The sequence below is a fragment of the Eleutherodactylus coqui genome, chromosome 3 (genome assembly GCF_035609145.1).
Source record: "Eleutherodactylus coqui strain aEleCoq1 chromosome 3, aEleCoq1.hap1, whole genome shotgun sequence".
In the NCBI taxonomy this organism is placed as follows: Eukaryota; Metazoa; Chordata; class Amphibia; order Anura; family Eleutherodactylidae; genus Eleutherodactylus; species Eleutherodactylus coqui.
In genome coordinates, this window is record NC_089839.1 from 232,537,070 (window position 1) to 232,555,317 (window position 18,248).

An 18,248-nucleotide genomic window follows, 5' to 3' on the forward strand; every position below is an offset into this window, starting at 1 on the left:
TCCACCAGCGGAATATCGCAGCAGAGTCCGTCACAGCGCCCCCCAAAGACCCCATACTCACCTCTCCGGCAAGCAGGTGCGCATGCGCAGTATGGTGCGTGGCACGCCGGCAGTGCGGGATGACACGGCAGGCGGTGGGCGGGGACGTGTAATCACGTGATACTTCTGCTGTGCTACAGCGGAAATATAGCGTGACGGCCGACTTTCATTATCTTTGCTGACGGTCAGCAATAAACTCATAGGTGAGTCGCTAATGTCTTTATATACACCCTTTATTATCCTATTTCTACTGCTTATTTATGTAGCTGTCTGGCCCACAATGCAGATTTATTTATGGGTTGAGCTCAGCAATCTCTTTTATTTTGCGTTAAGAAGTCCCAAGAAAACCTTCAGGATATATTTGTATACATTGTTGTATCTAGCAATGTTATATTATTTGTATATATGCAATGTTGTTTAAATGTATTACATCTCCTGACACTTGCTTGTTATGTACATTTCTCTCCCCCTCACTATTATATCCCACCTTTCCTATATTTCATTTTATTTATGTTCATTATTATATCTAGCTCTTTTCACAGCTGTTTCTGAAGAAGGGGCTGCTTCCCTAAAACGTAATAATATTGGCTGTTTTTAATAAGAAAGAATCAGGTTAATCACTCATTGTATCATCCTCTCTGGACTATAAAAGTTGCACCTTGAGTCCACGATTTCCAATTTTTTCCTCCAGCCCAATACATGAATTTAGGAATGGAAACAAGCGCAACACTGGAATTTCATTATGAGAATCTGAAATACTTACAAAGCACCCGAATATTATAATGTAGGGAGTCTTCTCCAGCTTCATTTACAGCAATGCAAGTATATAATCCAGTATCCTCCAGATGTGTTCTTGCAATCTGTAAACTGTGCCCCCCTGAAAAGAGCATATACAAATGTAATCTGATTCCTCGTTCATCCATATCATATAGAACATTGCTTTAATGATACATTCCCTTTTTAATACAATACAAGTAGCTTCTTACTCATTTTGGAAATGACTTATTTTCAACCCCTCTGTTTTAATTTCATGACGTGGGTCACTTAGTAGTTATTGAGATTGAGTGGAAAGAGAATTTACCGCTATTAAGGGGTGAAGCATGCAAAAGCGGTTTTAGAGATTAATAACCCGTACCTCATCTTTTAAAGGGGTTATCTCATCACAACAATCCTTTTTATCATTATAGATGGTAATCAGCTGGCTTCCAAAACCCTTAGCAATCAAATGAATGGCTATCTGCATAATCCATGGACACCCTGGGTTCCAGGAAGAGATACTGTTTGCAGAGACTTTCTGCTGTGGCCAATATTTGGGCATATGGAAAGAGGTTATCTTGATGAGACAAGCCTTTTAATAATGGTAATGATGGGCTAATCCCAAACCTAAAGATTAACTGGAATTTAATCATGGCTCTTCTATGTATCTTTCTGCCAGCATACTGAAACTTTGCCTCAAAACAGATGTAAAATCCACTGAGGAACATTCCAGGTAGAGAAGACTTCTACTTTTCTTTGTCTATGCTGCATATTGAAAAATGCAGTGGACTTAATACAAAACAATTTATATGGTTTCCCATGAACAGGTCTGATGAATATGGAATGGGTATTGGTGTATCTTGTCTCCACTACAACAATGGGTGCAGACCTGGGATTGTGCTGTGGAAGGTATAGAGTATGCCTACAGCTGCTGATTGGCTGGGCTCCTGTCTTGGCTGTGCGATGCTCTCCTTTCTCAGCTTCAAGCGGCTTCCCCGCTGGGCTCTCTGCAATGCCCCTGGCTGTGACAGTGTGGGACAGCTGTCGCTGTGTTCAGCAGGAGCAGCATCAGCACCGTGGAGGAAAAGGGGGATGGAGCTGTGTGTTGCGTACAAGCCAATGGCGCTCCCACACCTTTTGTGCATGGAGGAAGCAGCAGAGAGGTGTAAAGCACCGGCCGTCCACTGGTTAAGCGGGGAGGGCAGCGGTGGGAGAGAGTGAACGTGGCCCAGTGAACTAACACATGGCACACAACTCATGGGGGGGGGGGGGGAGGACACTAACAGCGGTGTCAGAAGCAGAGATGAGAGGGGGAGGGGCCACATTGTCAGCGGAGGAGCCAGAAGCCAATGCGCCGCTGAGGGCATGGCTTGCTGGGACACTTGACAGAAGCAGCAGGGTGGCGATGGGAGCCAAGACAATGACAGTGGCAGCAGCTTCGGCAGGGAAGATGCGAGCGCTGTTGTGGGCGTCACCTTGCCCTCCCCTCCAAATCAACCCAGTCAACCCATGTCTCCACCCATTCTTCCGGTGGAGACAAGATACACCAATTGTTGTGCAAAACCAAAAAGTTATTTCATTATACTGTAAATTTAGTTAGGCACTTACCCTTTTTGTGCCTGTTTTCTACACTTAAGTTTACAGTCTACTGTCATTGTTAGAGACTTTTCCATATCTATATTATCCTTGAAGGGACACTTTTATCAGAAAGGTGATTTATTTCTAAACACAAATAAGGCAGATGGAACAATACCTCCACAGCGCCACCTATTGGAAGGCAGCATTTGCAAACACAACATATATGAAAAACATTTTTTAAGACTTTTTGGCTGTTTAATTTTAAAATGTATAGCACTGCTGAACCAGGAAAAAACAAACACAAAATATTTGACTTCTTTAGGAGTATTACAAGGATTGCACTTCCGGAATAATAGGGCATACTACTAACTGCTAACAAAAGAGGTCATATTCAGCGTAATCACAAACATAAGAGTAGGTGGATTATAGGAATGAAAAAATGACAGCTCTATTGTTAAAGGGCCACTCCAATAACATTTTTTGCATTCATGATGTAGCTATTCCCTAAGGCCTAATGTCCATGAACGGATCAGATACCGCAGCGCAATACGACACTGCCCACGGCCGGCGACCCTGCGTACCTCTCTGGGTCTTTTCTTCTGCACTGTAGATGTGTGTGGAAGCGCCGACGCACAGCGCGGTACAGTTTTTTTTTTTTTTTTTAAACTCCTGCTTTCTCACGGAATCTGAGTCCTGTCCACAATTGAATTGCAGATGGGCCGCGGATCAGACGGCTTCCACTTCAATGGAAGACGTCTGTACAGAAACCGCACTGAAATTAAGCATGCTGCTGCAAAACAAATCTGCATGCTTTAATTCAGCTGTGGTTGCCTATGCTTCCCTATGGGCTGCTTGCATTGTGGATCTTCCGCGCGGGTAACCAGCGCAGATTCCGCAATTCAGATCTGCCCATGGACATTGGGCTTAAGTAAGCTAGTGTTACCTTAGTTAGTTATTCCTTTCTATCTGAAACTCCTGGCTTCTTCTCCTCACATGGTCATGTGATCTCAATTGTGTCCAGCTCAGATGTACTTGAGGTTATGCTCTCTGAAACTAGTTAGTTCCATAGTCTGTGTTATGCTGTTACATGGACCCTACCACACAAGCTACCTAGAGGGGTATCCTATAATGTTCATTTAAATAATATCACAAAAATGAGAGCATTTGTTTTTGCATCATTATTTTTTTAGTAACTTTACCAAAAAACAAAAAACTAACTCTAACTTTGTCTATCTTTTAGAGTGGTGGGAGAGACCTTCCCCCCAGGTCCAAGGATGTATAGTAGTTTCTCCTAGTACCCTGTGTAAAAGAAAAGTTACAAACACAGAGCAGAGAACAGTAGTGAGCGGTTTAATTCTGGAGATGTAAATAGAAGACTATCAAGATTGCAGCTGCTGCAGTGCAATAGTTCACCATCTCCTCAGAAATAGTGGAGGCATGGTGCCCTAATTGAGTCATCACGCTTAAAGGGGTTGTCCCACTCCTAGCTGTTTTCAGACAGCTCGATACATTGTATACAGGTCTAGGTTGGTCCCATTCACTTCAATAGGATTCAGCCTGTAGTACCAACCTGGGCCACTGCACAACGTACGGAGCTTTCTGAAAACAGCTCGAAATGGAACAATCTCTTTAACTACTCTCTAGTGGACAGCAGAGTGTTCAGGAATCTTCTCTGGAGTTAACAGTGCACAATCATAAGAAGCTCAAGAAAATAGACAGGAAAATAATTGGAAGCATGGCAAGATTTTAAAAGTTACCATAGGTATTACACCTTGGGAAACTTGTGGTACAATCAATTAACAATGTGTCATTTGCAGGGCACCATATGCTTACATGATACCATTCTAAATACTCAGTAATACGATTTATAATACTATACCTGGTAATATTAACACCTTATCATTTGAGATAAGTAGATGACCATCCTTATACCAGGTGATAGTAGGAGGCGGCACCGCATTGGTTTCACAATACAAAGACAGGGGGTTGTTGACAATAACATCTTTGTTGTCTCCATTCCTTGATACAATATTGCTGTCAGCATTTAGCAGAATTCCAGATAACTTTAAAAATGTTGGTGGAACTAAACAAAATCAAGAAAACAGTAAAACAGCTCATTTCTTGTTAATACCTTCTAAACCTCTAAACTTCAAAGCCTCTAAAGAATAAACTACAGCAGGAAAAAACATTCATAAAGTAGCCTGATAGCAATAAGGTATATGAATCTCATTTACTGTAATAATTAATAACCCATTAATTGCTGTGAAGTGACAGTTCCCTCTGAAGGGTCAAAAATGCCATTACAGCTAAATGTATCGTTCAAATGTTTTTATTGAAAGGTTTTGTACAGAGCAGAAGTGAAACATAGTGTAAAATAAATATAAACCACACAAGATACAAAAACATAACACAAAATACACGGCAGTGACAACACAGAAGAAATAGTGAAGAGGTTGACAAATAATAGATCATACAGAGATGTCTGGATTTTATTTGGGAGGAGAAATGCCACCTAATTAGATCTCTCCATGGAGTTGTAACAAGTAGAGAATGAATGGTCAATATGGTGACAATCAGGCACTCACAATTTACATCTGTAGCCACATTTAGGTGGACATGCGTGTGCAGATCAGGCAGCACCGTCTTTCTATTCCTCTGCCTGTTCAAGCGGTGTGCGCTGATTTTGCAGTTTGCGCTGCTTCACTTTCTATCTTGCTTCTCACATACTGATAGCTGGACGTGCGCAGTAGCCGAGAACTGTCCTACTGGATGCTACATATGCTTGCCTGCACTTTTCTAACAACTTGTCATCTCCCATATCAGCAAACCCTCTCTGTGCTTGACTAGGAAGAGAAGAAGTACAAAGAGAGTTTACTGATAAGTTCATGTTGGTGGACAATCCCATAAATATATTATATGCAATTGCTTAGGCACGGCTCTTTTTTCAGAAGGCATTACAAATGCAATCGATAAGGAAAAAGTAGTACATACCAAAAGAAATCTATAAAATGATATGAGCTGTACTACAGTATACTATCTACTGCTATACACTGGATGTGGTGAGAAGCAAAGGAAGGAAGGCACATAGAGTAAATAGCCCACTGCTTGTATCCTGGTAGCTGACATAGGGAGATAGTTCTGTCTGGTCACGTGTGGTGAGTTAGAGGCCACCCATAAACTCAGAAGAAGGGAAAAGACATAATAGGGAAAGATGGAGAAAGAAGCTAGTTAAAAGTAAATATTAAAATACACTTCTAACTGATTTAATTACTTACATAGAAATATGACAACTCTTAAAGCAAAGAGAGAGATGGCTCCTTTAACAATATTCATTCAATTACCTTCTAGACAGAAGTGTGAGTTGACATTGCAGTATACCTAGTGACATGCAGATCTAACCTTGTACAATGACATCAAAGTCCTTTTCGTCTTCACCAGCAGCGTTAGATGCCACACAGGTGTAACGCCCGGTATCTGATAGCTGTGCTTTATCTACATGGAGTTTATATTCATTAATTTGCAAGGGACTCTCGGCGTCAAGAGGCTGTTAGAATATAAAACATTGGTAGGTTTCTTAGAAAGTTTACTTGCTTAAATGGAATTAATGACTATGCAGACATGTAAGGAATTCGACAAATATATATGTAAAGCCTTTACAGACCAGTATAAAAGTAGTGTAAATTGCCTGACTTTACTGCTGCAGGGTTGATAACATGAGGAGAGTCCTATGGAGATGACATATCCTGCCACTGATACTTAGACTAACTTCACACCAGTGTTTTATCTCGACCATCTGAAGCATTGGATTCTGATGCATTTGTTCAAATGGGTGATTTTCCGGTGTGTAAAATCAGTCGGACGGAAAAGATAATGCAAAAGAGAATCAGATGAGCAGCACACAGGAAACCATAGATGTCCTCCTTCCAAGCTGGACAAAGACCATAGGCATTGGTCGAACTGCCGTGTGTTTTTTCGATGCAGATAATAAAGAAGCATCTTATGATGTAGAGAGGACATCTATGGCTTCCTTTGTGAGGCTTATCTTATTATCTTTTTGCTTGGCTATGGAGGATTTTTAAGTCTGAATCCTACGCTGTTTCCCTGAAAATAAGACATACCCTGAAAATAAGACATAGCATGATTTTCCAGAATTTTTCAGGATGCAAAATGATTTTTCAGGCTTTTTGAGGATGCTTGAAATATAAGCCCTACTCCAAAATTAAGCCCTGCTAACAGTTAATTAAAAAAGTCAATTTAAATAGTGTCCAGGCAGCTATACATGTAAAAAAGTTAAACCTTTTTGAACAAAAATTAATATAAGACACTGTCTTATTTTCAGAGAAACACGGTATATTAGAGCGTGCACGTATTTTGCTTCCCCACTGCCTGGTTTGTGATTGTGCTGCTGATATCTCTTTATTTTCGAAAAGATAGTGCGTATTCCAGCTGGCCGCTTTTACGCCGGCCAGAAAAAAGGTCCTGTCCTATGTTTGGTCAGAATACGCCGGACGTTCCAATAGACTTCTATGGGAGTCTATGAGAACAATTAGAAAAAGGAAGGGGGGGGGGGGAGTTTAGCAGCTGCTTGCGTTGCTAAAGTCCCTCCCCCTACCCTTGCTGGCAGCTCCCATAAGCTGGGGAGCGAGGGGAGGGAGTTTAGCACCTATCTGCGATCTGCGATTTCTGTTCTATAATTTATCGGACGAGCGCATAAAAAGCGCTCATGTGTCCGATACCATTGTAAAGCAATGGTTTTATAAAATCGTCAGACGCATGTGCATGCGCAAATCGCGTGAAAAGCGCCCGTCTGACTGAGCCCTGAGTGTGATTTGTGAGACACTAACATGAGATTTTCATGTCCATTAAAAATTGTATGGCTTTTCAATAGGAAAATTAAAAAATCGCATCGCACCATTGCTGCAAAGGGGAAGAAACAGACCTATTGAAAACAACAGGGTTCTATTTCCATGTGAGTTTTGGGTGATTCACAACACACAAAATGCACACAGAAAACTCGCCCATGTGAATACACATTGATTTGGAGACGGCAGAAAAAGAATATGATACTGACTGACCTGCCCATCTTTGTACCAGGTGACAGTGGCCATAGGGAACGCCTTCACTTCACACTCAAGAGTAAAGTTTGTATTAACTCTGACTTTCACCTGCTTTGAATGCATTCCAATTCTAGCAAGGTCAGTTTGTTTAATTCGTGGTGGAACTAAAAAGAAGCGAAAGAGTCAGTATGAACAGTTAACATGGCATATTCTGTAAAATATGACTTTATACGCTACTGTACCATAGACTTTCAAGTTATAATGATGTTCATCCTTTCCTGCCTCGTTAGATGCAATACAGTGGAAGTTTCCAGCATAGTCCTCTTGAGCCTTCAAAATCTGCAGAGTACGCCCGCCTAGATTTACAAGCACAAAGGGGAAGGAGAAAATACAGTTGCTGCACATAATACCAAGAGAATTGAACTCTATTGCATTGATATGCATTGAGAACTACCATTGTTGTGTGCATTTTATGTTTAATGGTCTGCACAGTTTAGGCAGCTTGTTATCTCTCACTAGAGCATTAAACATATTCTAACTTTAGGGGTTGTCTGTGAATTAAAGAAGCTAAGCTAAGAGCAGAAAATCCCATATAATAAAGAAAAACCCAACAACTATTACTTATAGCAAAGAGCAGAAAATGCTCTAAAATATAAAAACAATTACTATTACTTCTCTAAATTCCCTTCTGCTCTAGCACTGATACCTTTTGGAGGTCTCCGTCAGTTTTGTTTATCTAAATGCCTTACAGGCCCATTTAGACACAACGATTATCGTTCAAAAGATGTCGCTCAGCAGAGGATGCAGAAGACAAGAGGGTGTCCCCACTTGTCTCCTGCATCCAGATGTTTTCTGCATGGAGCGCCGGGCTGTTATACAGCCGAGCGCTCCTTGCCGGGTATGGAGAACAGACTTGGACCGCTCTGTTCTTCATACTCTGCCTGTGATCAGGGAGCGGAATACAGCTGAAGCAATGGTATCAGCTGTATCCCACTGTGAATTCCTGATAAGACTCATCATCGTCTTTCTCAGCGATGAGCGATGGGATAACGAAAACCACATGATGTAAGTGCAGTTACACACAACGATTATCGCTCAAAAGACGGCTTTTGAGCGATAATCGTTGTGTCTAAATGGGCCTCTAAGGCTCTTGCATGTCATCTATCAAAAAAAATGATTATAATATTGAATCATATAATGTGTTGAGGTGAAAACTTTTTCCCCATCCATATAAATCTTTTCCAAGAATTAAAGGTACCTTGAGGGTATTAACCCTTTCCAATCCAATGTGTATCCTCGTTTTCCTAGGGGGCTTTACTCTTTTTCTGCCGCTATACAATGGCGCTATATGCTGGCTAGAGCCAGTACTGCATGAGGTGACACATTGGATAGGCTCCGACAGCAGAGAGGCTGTCTTCCAACATTGGAAGTGTACAGCCTTAAATCATAATGTATTTAGATGTCAGACAGTGGATTGGAAAGGGTTAAGTGAAACTATTCACAAAATTTTAAACAATGGAGATTTGCTCTCCAGGTCTCCAACCTCCTGGTTCACAGGAACAAATCTTTTTACATACTCTTTAAAGAGCTTCAGATACATTACCGTGACGCTTTCAAAAAACTATGAAAAAAGTGGTATTTGGACTAAGTATTCCCTACTGTTTAAAGAACACAAGTCCTCTACACACTGACACACCTAGAGCTACAGACTACAGACATGTATTCAACACTTTCTGCTATGTAAAAATGATTTATCTAAGTAAACCAAAAAGCCTTACCTGGAAGAATTCTGATATTATCTCTTGAATGGACTTGAAGTCCATCTTTATACCAAGTTATGGTGGCAGGGGGATGCGAATTAACATCACATGACAGTGATACCGAGCTGTGGAGAATCACAGTTACTTCCTCAGGGGAGTCTTTAGTTTTTGCACCAAGGATTGTTGGAGAAACTGTAAAACAACCAGTTAATTTGTTTATTTTGTAGAATTATTTATTGTTCCTCAAGATTAATTGAAATTCAAAGACTTATTTAGACCAATTGGGATATGATCCAGGCACATAATATTAAACCAGGTATAATATGGCGGCAACCAGTCGTATGTTATTGTTTCTTACTAGTAGTTGTGTTTACGAGACCACAACTGGTTAACCTGTCTTAAATTATGCAAATGTTGGACATAGTAGTACTTTTTGTGCCCTTGCAGATGACACAAAGCTCGTAAGAATTAGAAAACTCGTAGAGAATGAGTTATTCCTGTTGTATAAAACTGCTGAACAGACAGTGAAATGTCAGATGAGTTTCACTGTTAGTACAAAATACATGCATGCCATTTATTCATTGAGTGGATCACCAATACCAATATGAGGAAAAATGAAAAAAGTTTAGAGCAAAGTGTGATTGTTCTCAGGAAGAGAAACCAAGTAATCTTGTAGATATGAGACCTTTTAATGGCTAACAAAAATACATGATGTTATAGCTAGCTTTCAAACTTACTCAGGGTTCTTCCTCAATGAAGAGGCATGCCTTGTCATAAGTATGTGTGTATATATATGCGCATGCCTTTTCAGATCTATTTCATTTTGCCTGAAGAAGAAACCCAAGTAGGTTTGAAAGCTCGCTATAACATCATGTATTTTTGTTAGCCATTAAAAAGTATCATATCTACAAGATTACTTGGCTTCTCTTACTGACAATGATAACAATATGAGAAAGGGCATGAAGTCTAGAAAAGAAGGTATTATGTTACCACTATGGAAAGCACTTGGCAAGATTACATTTGAGGACAGATTGAAAAAATTGAATGTATTCATCATTCACCAAAGCTGAGGTCGATCTGATATATTTATATAAATGACTTTTGTGATATTTTGTAGCATCTTATATGCAGACTCCTTGACTTTACAGATATCATTGGGTCACTCCTAGCCGGTAAAGGAAGAACAATCTATAGAGTACCCATCAGCTCTCATGAGATGCTTTTTAGATTCCCCATAAAATAACAATTATGGAACATCTTTCCTCAAACTCGGTTTATTCTATTCTACATAGAAAATTAACACCTAGCTCATCTATTTTTCTTGATAAACATATTCTAGAGGTTGATTTGGTTATAGCAGTGTAGTGGTAATCCAGTTATTGCTTCAACTGCTACTACAAGTCAGAAAGTAACCTTTTTTTATTACTCAAGGGTAAATTGCTCAATGGTGTGCTGGCTCTGCCTCTGATGCTGAATTCTGTGGATGTGCAGTAAGTCTCTGTAATACATTATTATTGACAATGACTGAACACAATAATGAACTCACCCATTACACTTAGACTGAATGCTCGGCTTTTATCGCCCGCTGAATTGGAAGCAACGCAAACATATGTTCCTGCGTCTGACAGCACGGCCCCGTTAATATGAAATATCTGTCCTTCATTTCTGAGACTATAATGACTTTCCATGTGTAACGGTTGCCCATCCTTTGCCCATATTAGTTGTGGTCCCGGATTCCCTGAATGAAGATATAGGGATAACATTCATTTCAAAACACATTTAAGTACATTTTAAAAGCATTTTGTAACATAAATGCTGAATTTATAAATCTATAAAAAGTAGAAGCAGCTTCTAGCCTTTAACTGTGACCTCAGCAATGGTAGTGTTCACCTAAAAACTGGTTTGCCTTTTTTGTGCTTGACACTGATAGTAAGCTTTTTAGCAACGAACCGTACATCTGCTCTGTGCAGTTATATTGGGGTAATGAAATAATGACCAGACCCTCTTACATGGATTTTTGCTTACTGCAAATACAATTGTCTTTTAGCAAGCGGCTGAGTAGAGGCACGCAATTCATTAAAAGGGTTGTTTAAAAAAAGAATAACTCCATTCAGAATGTGGCCTATGAAGAACCCGGCTGATCATCTTCAGTCCTATTTGTGGCACCCAGCAAATACCTTAGATTTTTGAGTGTCAGAGCTGCTTTTTCTCGCATATACATCGCTGCCACTTGCGATTGTCTTGTGGGTTTTTTTTGTGCAATTTTGCCGCGATTCCTTAGCGCAAAAGTTAATAGGACTTTTTAATGTTAAAAAACGCATCGCAGGTTTGTGCTTTGCAATATAATAAAAAGGTGGCTTCATAGGGAAACATGGGACATAAAAAAACGCAGAAAGATAGAACATACCGCCGTTTTTTTTATTTCTCGCAATATTACATTTGTGAAAACATCACAAAAGTGAAGGAAATCATTGAAAATCATTGGTTTCATAACTCTGCATTTTCACTCACTCTCACATCACACAAAAATCGTGCAATTCTATCGCCAGTGTGAAGGCCTCCTTAGCGTCATTAAGCCAACCAGGACTTTATACAACAGCATGCGGTGCTGTATTATAAGCCCTCCACGTGCCTTGAGGTAATGCATTTATCCCTAGAAGCAATGCTACTAGTGATGAGCGAGCATACTCGCTAAGGACAATTGCTCGAGTGAGCATTGCCCTTAGCGAGTACCTGCCCGCTCGAGAGACAAGGTTCGGGTGTCGGCGGCGGGAAGGGAGCTGCAGGGGAGAGCGGGGAGGAACGGAGGAGAGATCTCTCTCTCCCTCTCCCCCCCCCCCCCCGCACCCCCCTGCTGACTGCCGCAAGTCACCGCTCCCCCGCGCCGGCACCCGAACCTTGTCTCTCCAGTGGGCAGGTACTCGCTAAGGGCAATGCTCGCTCGAGCAATTGCCCTTAGCGAGTATGCTCGTTCATCTCTAAATGCTACTAAATTAGAACATCCTAAAATGAGCCAAATTGTCTCCTGCATTCTAGTAGCTTTATGCCGTCATCTGGCTCCACATTGCAGAACAGCGTGGTGTCTATAACACTGCTACAATGTAACTACTGCATGTTATGTAAACATTGTAACAGTAGCATGTAGTCGTATTACCTGTTACTTCACATGAAAGGGCCACATCACCTTTCTCTTTCACCTTAACATCTTCCACAGTATTTCCAGTAAATCTTGGTGGCACTAAATAGAAATATATGCATTATAGAAAGCTGCAGGATCAATGCTGATAAAATGTTCTAAAAACAGTCTTGTTTGTCAAGGTGAAATATACTGAAGGGGTTGAGCTTAAAAAAATGTAGCAACGTAAATGGCAGAAAACATTGGAGATTGTTTAGTTTTACTGATCTCATGATTTATGCATTGCATTAATGACCCCGATTAAGGGCTCAGCCGATGCGCCGGTGTTACTGCAGGTAGCTGACGAGCGTACCTCAAGACGGACGTCTCTCTGCAGCGCCGGGAGAAAGAACATGTGACCGGCTTCATTGCTGGTCATGTGTTCTTTCTTCAGCGCTGCAGAGAGACGTCCGTCTTCAGGTACGGCCGTCTTCTTCCTGCAGTGAGGGCTCAGTCACACGGGCGCATCGGCGCCTGTGTACGGGTGCCAATGCGCCCGTGTGCCTGAGCCCTCATAAGGATGTTAAACTAATCCAGGGCAATGATCTGACTCCCATGTGCTTGCAAGAAGGATTTCCCCATGTAATAAAACTAGACATTTACCTAGTACATTTAATTGAAAGTTTTTGCTTTTCTCTCCAGCAGCATTTGAAGCGACACAGCGGTACCTTCCAGCATCTGAATGTGCGGTGTGCAAGAAGCGAAGGATCATACCACCTGACAAAAAATGACAATTCATTAACAAAGAAATTATTCATTTTATGTTAGAAGGATTATTTGCCTGAATAGGGTCGATCTTTTCATTGTTTTGTATACAGTAGAACATAAGGCTGTATTCACACGGGCAAGAGCCATATTGGTCCGGGAAACATGGACCGATAGAAACAAATACAGATGGTCCCCTACTTGTGAACGTTCAACGTTTCGAACTTTGCTAGATATGAACATAATGGTCCTGCAGTATCATATTATGCCATAGCATTACATAATACTGTGCAGCAATCAGACAGGCAGTCTATCAAGCCAGGTCATAGGCACGGCCTGATAGGCAGTCTGCATAGGCAGCCCTGGGGCCTTTCAGAAAGACAGTGCAGGACCCCTGAACTTTGGGTGCTGGCTGTTTCTTACAGCTGAATTTTGACACTGTCATTTAAAGCATTAACAGCTCCAATGAGCGGTGTGGCTTATCGGAGCGGTTGCAGGTGGGTGCCGGCTGTAAGAAACAGCCAGTAGCCGCATTGTATGGAGCGGGGTCGCCCCGCAATCTCCCCCCATACAAGCATTCATTCAGATATATGAACAAATGCACTTACAAACAGCTTCCTGGAACAGAACCTGTTTGTAAGTAGGGGCTATCTGTAGGTTCTTTTCACCTGTAAGTTCCATATCGCAATCAAACAGAACTTGTGTAGGAAAATCGTCTTGTGTGAATACATCTAAAAAGAAGGTGACTAGAGATGAGCGAGCATACTCGTTAAGGGACAATACCCGAGTGAGTATCGTCCTTCAAGTACCTGCCTGCTCGTCAGAAAAGATTCGGGTGCTGGCAGGGGTGAGTGGTGGGTTTGCGGAGCCTTAACTTTTTTTTTTGTCTATCACAATATACTGCAAAAATAATGTGGTACCATGTTAGCCTGAAAACTTAACGTGATGTTAAATACTTTTATATAAAAAAGACAAAAGTATTATAAATAGAGATGAGCATGCGTACTCGGTTCGGGTGTTTTTGCACTCGAGCACAGCTTTTTCGAGTAACTCACTACTCGGACGGAAAGATTCGGGGGGCGCCGGGGGTGAGCGGAAGGTTGCAGAGGGGAGTGGGGGGGGGGGGGAGAGAGAGCTCCCCCCTGTTCCCCACTGCTACCCCCCACTCTACCACGCTACCCCTGCCCCCCTGCACCTCGCGAATCTTTTCATCCGAGTATTGAGTTACTCGGAAAAAGCGGTGCGTGAGTTCAAAAACACCCGAACCGAGTACGCTTGCTCATCTCTAATTCTAAACATAATACCTTTATTGGCTAACCACAAAAAACTAGAGCTCAGAAGCCCGTTCAAAATGCAATTTTACAAATGAACAACAAAGAGAGATGCCCAATTTAAATGATGTTGCATCCAGACATTGTACATGGGGTAATGCATCATGAAAATAAGCCAAAGAAACAAAACTAGGGTAACCTATGATGATAATGAGAAAAGTATTCATTTAAACGTCCTTCTCAGGACGATCGCCCCACAGTTAGGTCAGATATTATAGTGGACAGTGTAGGGAGACTGGCTGTCCATGCCTTTTTTCAACAACTGCCTCTGACTTGAAGAATTCATGAACAGCCTTGATAGTGTGAAATATGTGGGATGAAGTGAATCTCCAGGCCTATTGAGACGTACTGGACATGAAGACTGTGCCATCAGTGACCAAGATCTGACTCTTCTTATTGTGACTAACTGGCATGTATCAGGGATACATTACATGAATATGGCTACCCTGTAAGTGATTCATTGATCCTCCTTTTCATCTGGTGCATTGCTTCTGTCTTGATTTAGATCTATGTATGTTTGTTCGTTGGTATATCTAATTAGTATATAATAAAAAATATGTTTTTAAGGGATTACTAATAGAGCTGAGCGAGTATACTCGGCTAAGGCACTTTACTCGAGCGAGTAGTGCCTTAGCCGAGTATCTCCCCGCTCGTCTCTAAAGATTCGGGGGACGGCGCGGGTGACAGGTGAGTTGCGGCGGGGAGTGGGTGGGAGAGAGGGAGAGAGAGATCTCCCCTCCATTCCTCCCCGCTCTTCCCCGCCGCTCCCCGCCGGCCCCCGAATCTTCACAGACGAGCAGGGAGATACTCGGCTAAGGCACTACTCACTCGAGTAAAGTGCCTTAGCCGAGTATACTCGCTCATCTCTAATTACTAATGCAGTGACTGTTGAGTATTCCCCAATGATACAACTGTTTTGCAGTGATTGTACGGAGGCATAGCAGGTTGACACAGATCTCATTTTGGCTACTGGTTAACCATTGGAATTTCAGAAAGTTAGGTAAACCGAGGATCATTCCCAATACTACAGAATATATTCAGTATCAGGGGCTTTGAAATTAGCGAGCAGCTATCAAGGCAAATACAAACAGACACATGAAAGAACTGAAAGAAGCTGGTAAGGGTAAGAAAGCATGGAGAACGATGATCCATAAAGTGCTGAAATCCGTCCTTGAGTGAACAGATAAACACAGTAGTTACCTGACATTACTTGAGGAGTTTGATCTGAAGTAATAGGATAGTCATCTTTGTACCATGTTATTTTGGGTGGAGGAATCCCTGAAACCTCACATGTGAGAGTCATTGGATTTTTCTCCACAATGGTTACATTTTCATGTTCCTGAAATCTTCCAGAGAAAGCTGGTGGAACTTAATATACAAATATATTGTTAAAAGCAGTGAGTCCAGCAGAAGGGAGACATAAAAGTCCTTTCTTTATATTCCCCATTTCCTTTGAATCCACTTCTGGCTCAAAAAGCTGCATTAGTGGCATTTTTAAAAAGAAGCTGCACTTTAAGGGTTCATGCAAACAACTGTGGGCTTTTCAGCCCATAATGTTCATTCCCAAAGGGGGAGGAGGCATTCAAACATTAGGCTATCCTAGTTATACCCCTGACCCTAGCCCACATTATATTAGACTTTAAGAACCTTGTTGCTGCCTCGCTCATTGGATTCCAGATCTGATAACCCACACAGTGAGGCCGGCTTCACACGACCAGATTCCTATTGGCGTTCGCACTGAGGATCCGCAGCAAATCGCACGCATTAAAAGGTATGTAGTTTCGCATTTTCCTTCACACTCACGGATATGAATTGCGTATTCCGTGAGCAAAAGAAAAAACACAGCATGCTGTACTTTGTTGTGGAATCCACATTAAAGTCAATGGGGCCGTCCGACCTGCAGCCCATCCACAATTACCATTGCGAATAAGCTGCAGGTACCCGCATCATTAATAGCAGGAAATACAAATTTAAAAAAATTTAAAACCTGTAGTGCGCGTGACCAATGGCGAGCATCCACGGTCATCCACAGTAGGGATTTTGCAGGTACGTGGGGTCACATCCGGATTCCACATGCAGAATCCGAACCGGTCATGTGCAGCCGGCCTGACAGAAGTGTCCATCCACTCAGCAGGTATGGAGAAAGTAAATATAAGCATTGCAGTGGGCATGCAGACACATGGGGAAAAAAACTAAAAATTCATATTGGCCTCAATGTAATCTGTTGTTAATACAGAAAGGATAACAGGAAACATTGCAGTATTTTATGCAACTGATTAATGCTATACAAATAAACAAGATTCATTCATGAATACTATGAAAATAGAGACACTTTCAAGGACAAATACAGACGTGTCCTTCCTTATCCTTTATGACACATCTCAGGATATGTTGGGCCAAGGGGAAAGCCGGCAAGCTTTAAAATAACATGATTTGGCCATACTCTGTTAGGAGATTTATAGCGGGATGCATATTTTTCTTTATAGCCACCAAGTGGTTACATTGTGAGTTGCAGCCTGGCAAGGGTTTTACTAGTACCCTAAATTGCTTGAAAGGTTTCTTTTTCATCCCCTTCAGATTCTACACTATGTCAAAAAAAAATCAAGCACCTAGAAGGAGTTGTCATTTTGCTGAAAACTCAGCACACAGTTACATCTCAGGCAGATATACAAATGATTAGAGTTGTGTTGTGATTAGATGAATGGTCTTGCCACCTGAAACCCTAAAAGTGGTTCACCCTTGGCCTATATAAAAGCTCTCAGAGGCTACTTTTGTGTAGTGACATCTTCTGCCACTTGTGTAGAGCTTGTTGCCCATTAGACGCCTCTATGATGGATTTAAAGAGATTTTTCCCAGTTTTCCCAGTTACCAGAAATTTAGAGGGGGCATATTATTGGAATGCGAGAAGCTGGATGGTCATATTGATGAATTGCCTGTCACTTAGACTATCCTCACCAGACTGTTAGGAGGTGTTGGGACCAGTGGATATGTGAGGGCATGTGTAATATACAGACTGTGTCCCAGCCTTATGGCAATAGGAGTGCTGCTTCTGTGCATATACTTGTCCTAATATACAGCCCAATGATGTGCCAAGTTTCATTTGTTTATACTGTGTTAAAGTTGAGTGTATATGTGTTTCTGTGATTCTGGTCAGCAGCCCCTGCACTGGGAATGTGATGCTGGAGGGACACACCCCTATGAGGTCAGCCTGCCAGTATGAGAAGGAAGCAGGATGTGACGACACACAGAGAGCAGCAGCCATCTTTGCAGAGAGGGAACCAAGTGTCTGTGCTGCATGGAGAGTGTGTGGGGATCTTAGAGGACTGTCCTGTGCAGCTAACCTGTGTGTAATTCAGTCCAGAGGCAGACAGAGTATAAAGAGACAGAATGTTCAGTGGAGGACTGTGCCCAGTGGCTAACCAGTAATACTGACATTGTGGCTGTGGACATTGCCGCCAAAGCTAAAGACTGGCAGTGCTGTTGAGTACCGGACGGTAACTGCAAAACCCTGGCTTATATCACACCGCGGTGTATGGATTCTACAGGACTGTCAGTGTGCTGAGCTACTTGCTGTTGGATCCCATTTCATCCATTTTGTTTTCCCGCCTGCTGAGAAGGATCTTATTGCCTCGGATGTTGTGATAACCGTGAGGAGAGGACACTTCGCTATACAAGAAAGGGACGACATCGGGCCCCAACGCACGCTTCTACAAACTGTAAGCAGTCCACCCGGACCACTGGTAAGAGGGGTGCGCACCCAAATGTGAAGTTAGGGTCAGTTAGGGATAGTTTTGGGACTATTGTTCTTTCAGTGTCCGTGCTGTGGAGGTGGACATAGTAAACGTGG

The 18,248-nt window shown here is 42.0% G+C and overlaps 1 protein-coding gene and 1 long non-coding RNA gene across 2 annotated transcripts in view; one reads left to right on the forward strand and one right to left on the reverse strand.

Annotated features, from left to right (window-relative positions):
• Positions 1-18,248, reverse strand: part of HMCN1 (hemicentin 1) — a 313,489-nt gene that overhangs the window by 129,594 nt on the left and 165,647 nt on the right. The window contains exons 46-55 of the mRNA XM_066597086.1: positions 15,602-15,769; positions 12,969-13,082; positions 12,345-12,428; positions 10,737-10,928; positions 9,209-9,382; positions 7,673-7,786; positions 7,449-7,594; positions 5,773-5,917; positions 4,253-4,456; positions 803-916 (exon numbers count right to left, since the gene is read on the reverse strand). Of these exons, the coding sequence (XP_066453183.1) occupies positions 803-916; positions 4,253-4,456; positions 5,773-5,917; positions 7,449-7,594; positions 7,673-7,786; positions 9,209-9,382; positions 10,737-10,928; positions 12,345-12,428; positions 12,969-13,082; positions 15,602-15,769 (1,455 nt within the window). The remainder of the gene's footprint in view (positions 1-802; positions 917-4,252; positions 4,457-5,772; positions 5,918-7,448; positions 7,595-7,672; positions 7,787-9,208; positions 9,383-10,736; positions 10,929-12,344; positions 12,429-12,968; positions 13,083-15,601; positions 15,770-18,248) is intronic.
• LOC136621553 (uncharacterized) lies at positions 212-14,108 on the forward strand. The gene is made up of 3 exons (XR_010791253.1): positions 212-242; positions 1,227-1,399; positions 13,008-14,108. It is a non-coding gene; the product is annotated as an uncharacterized lncRNA (long non-coding RNA).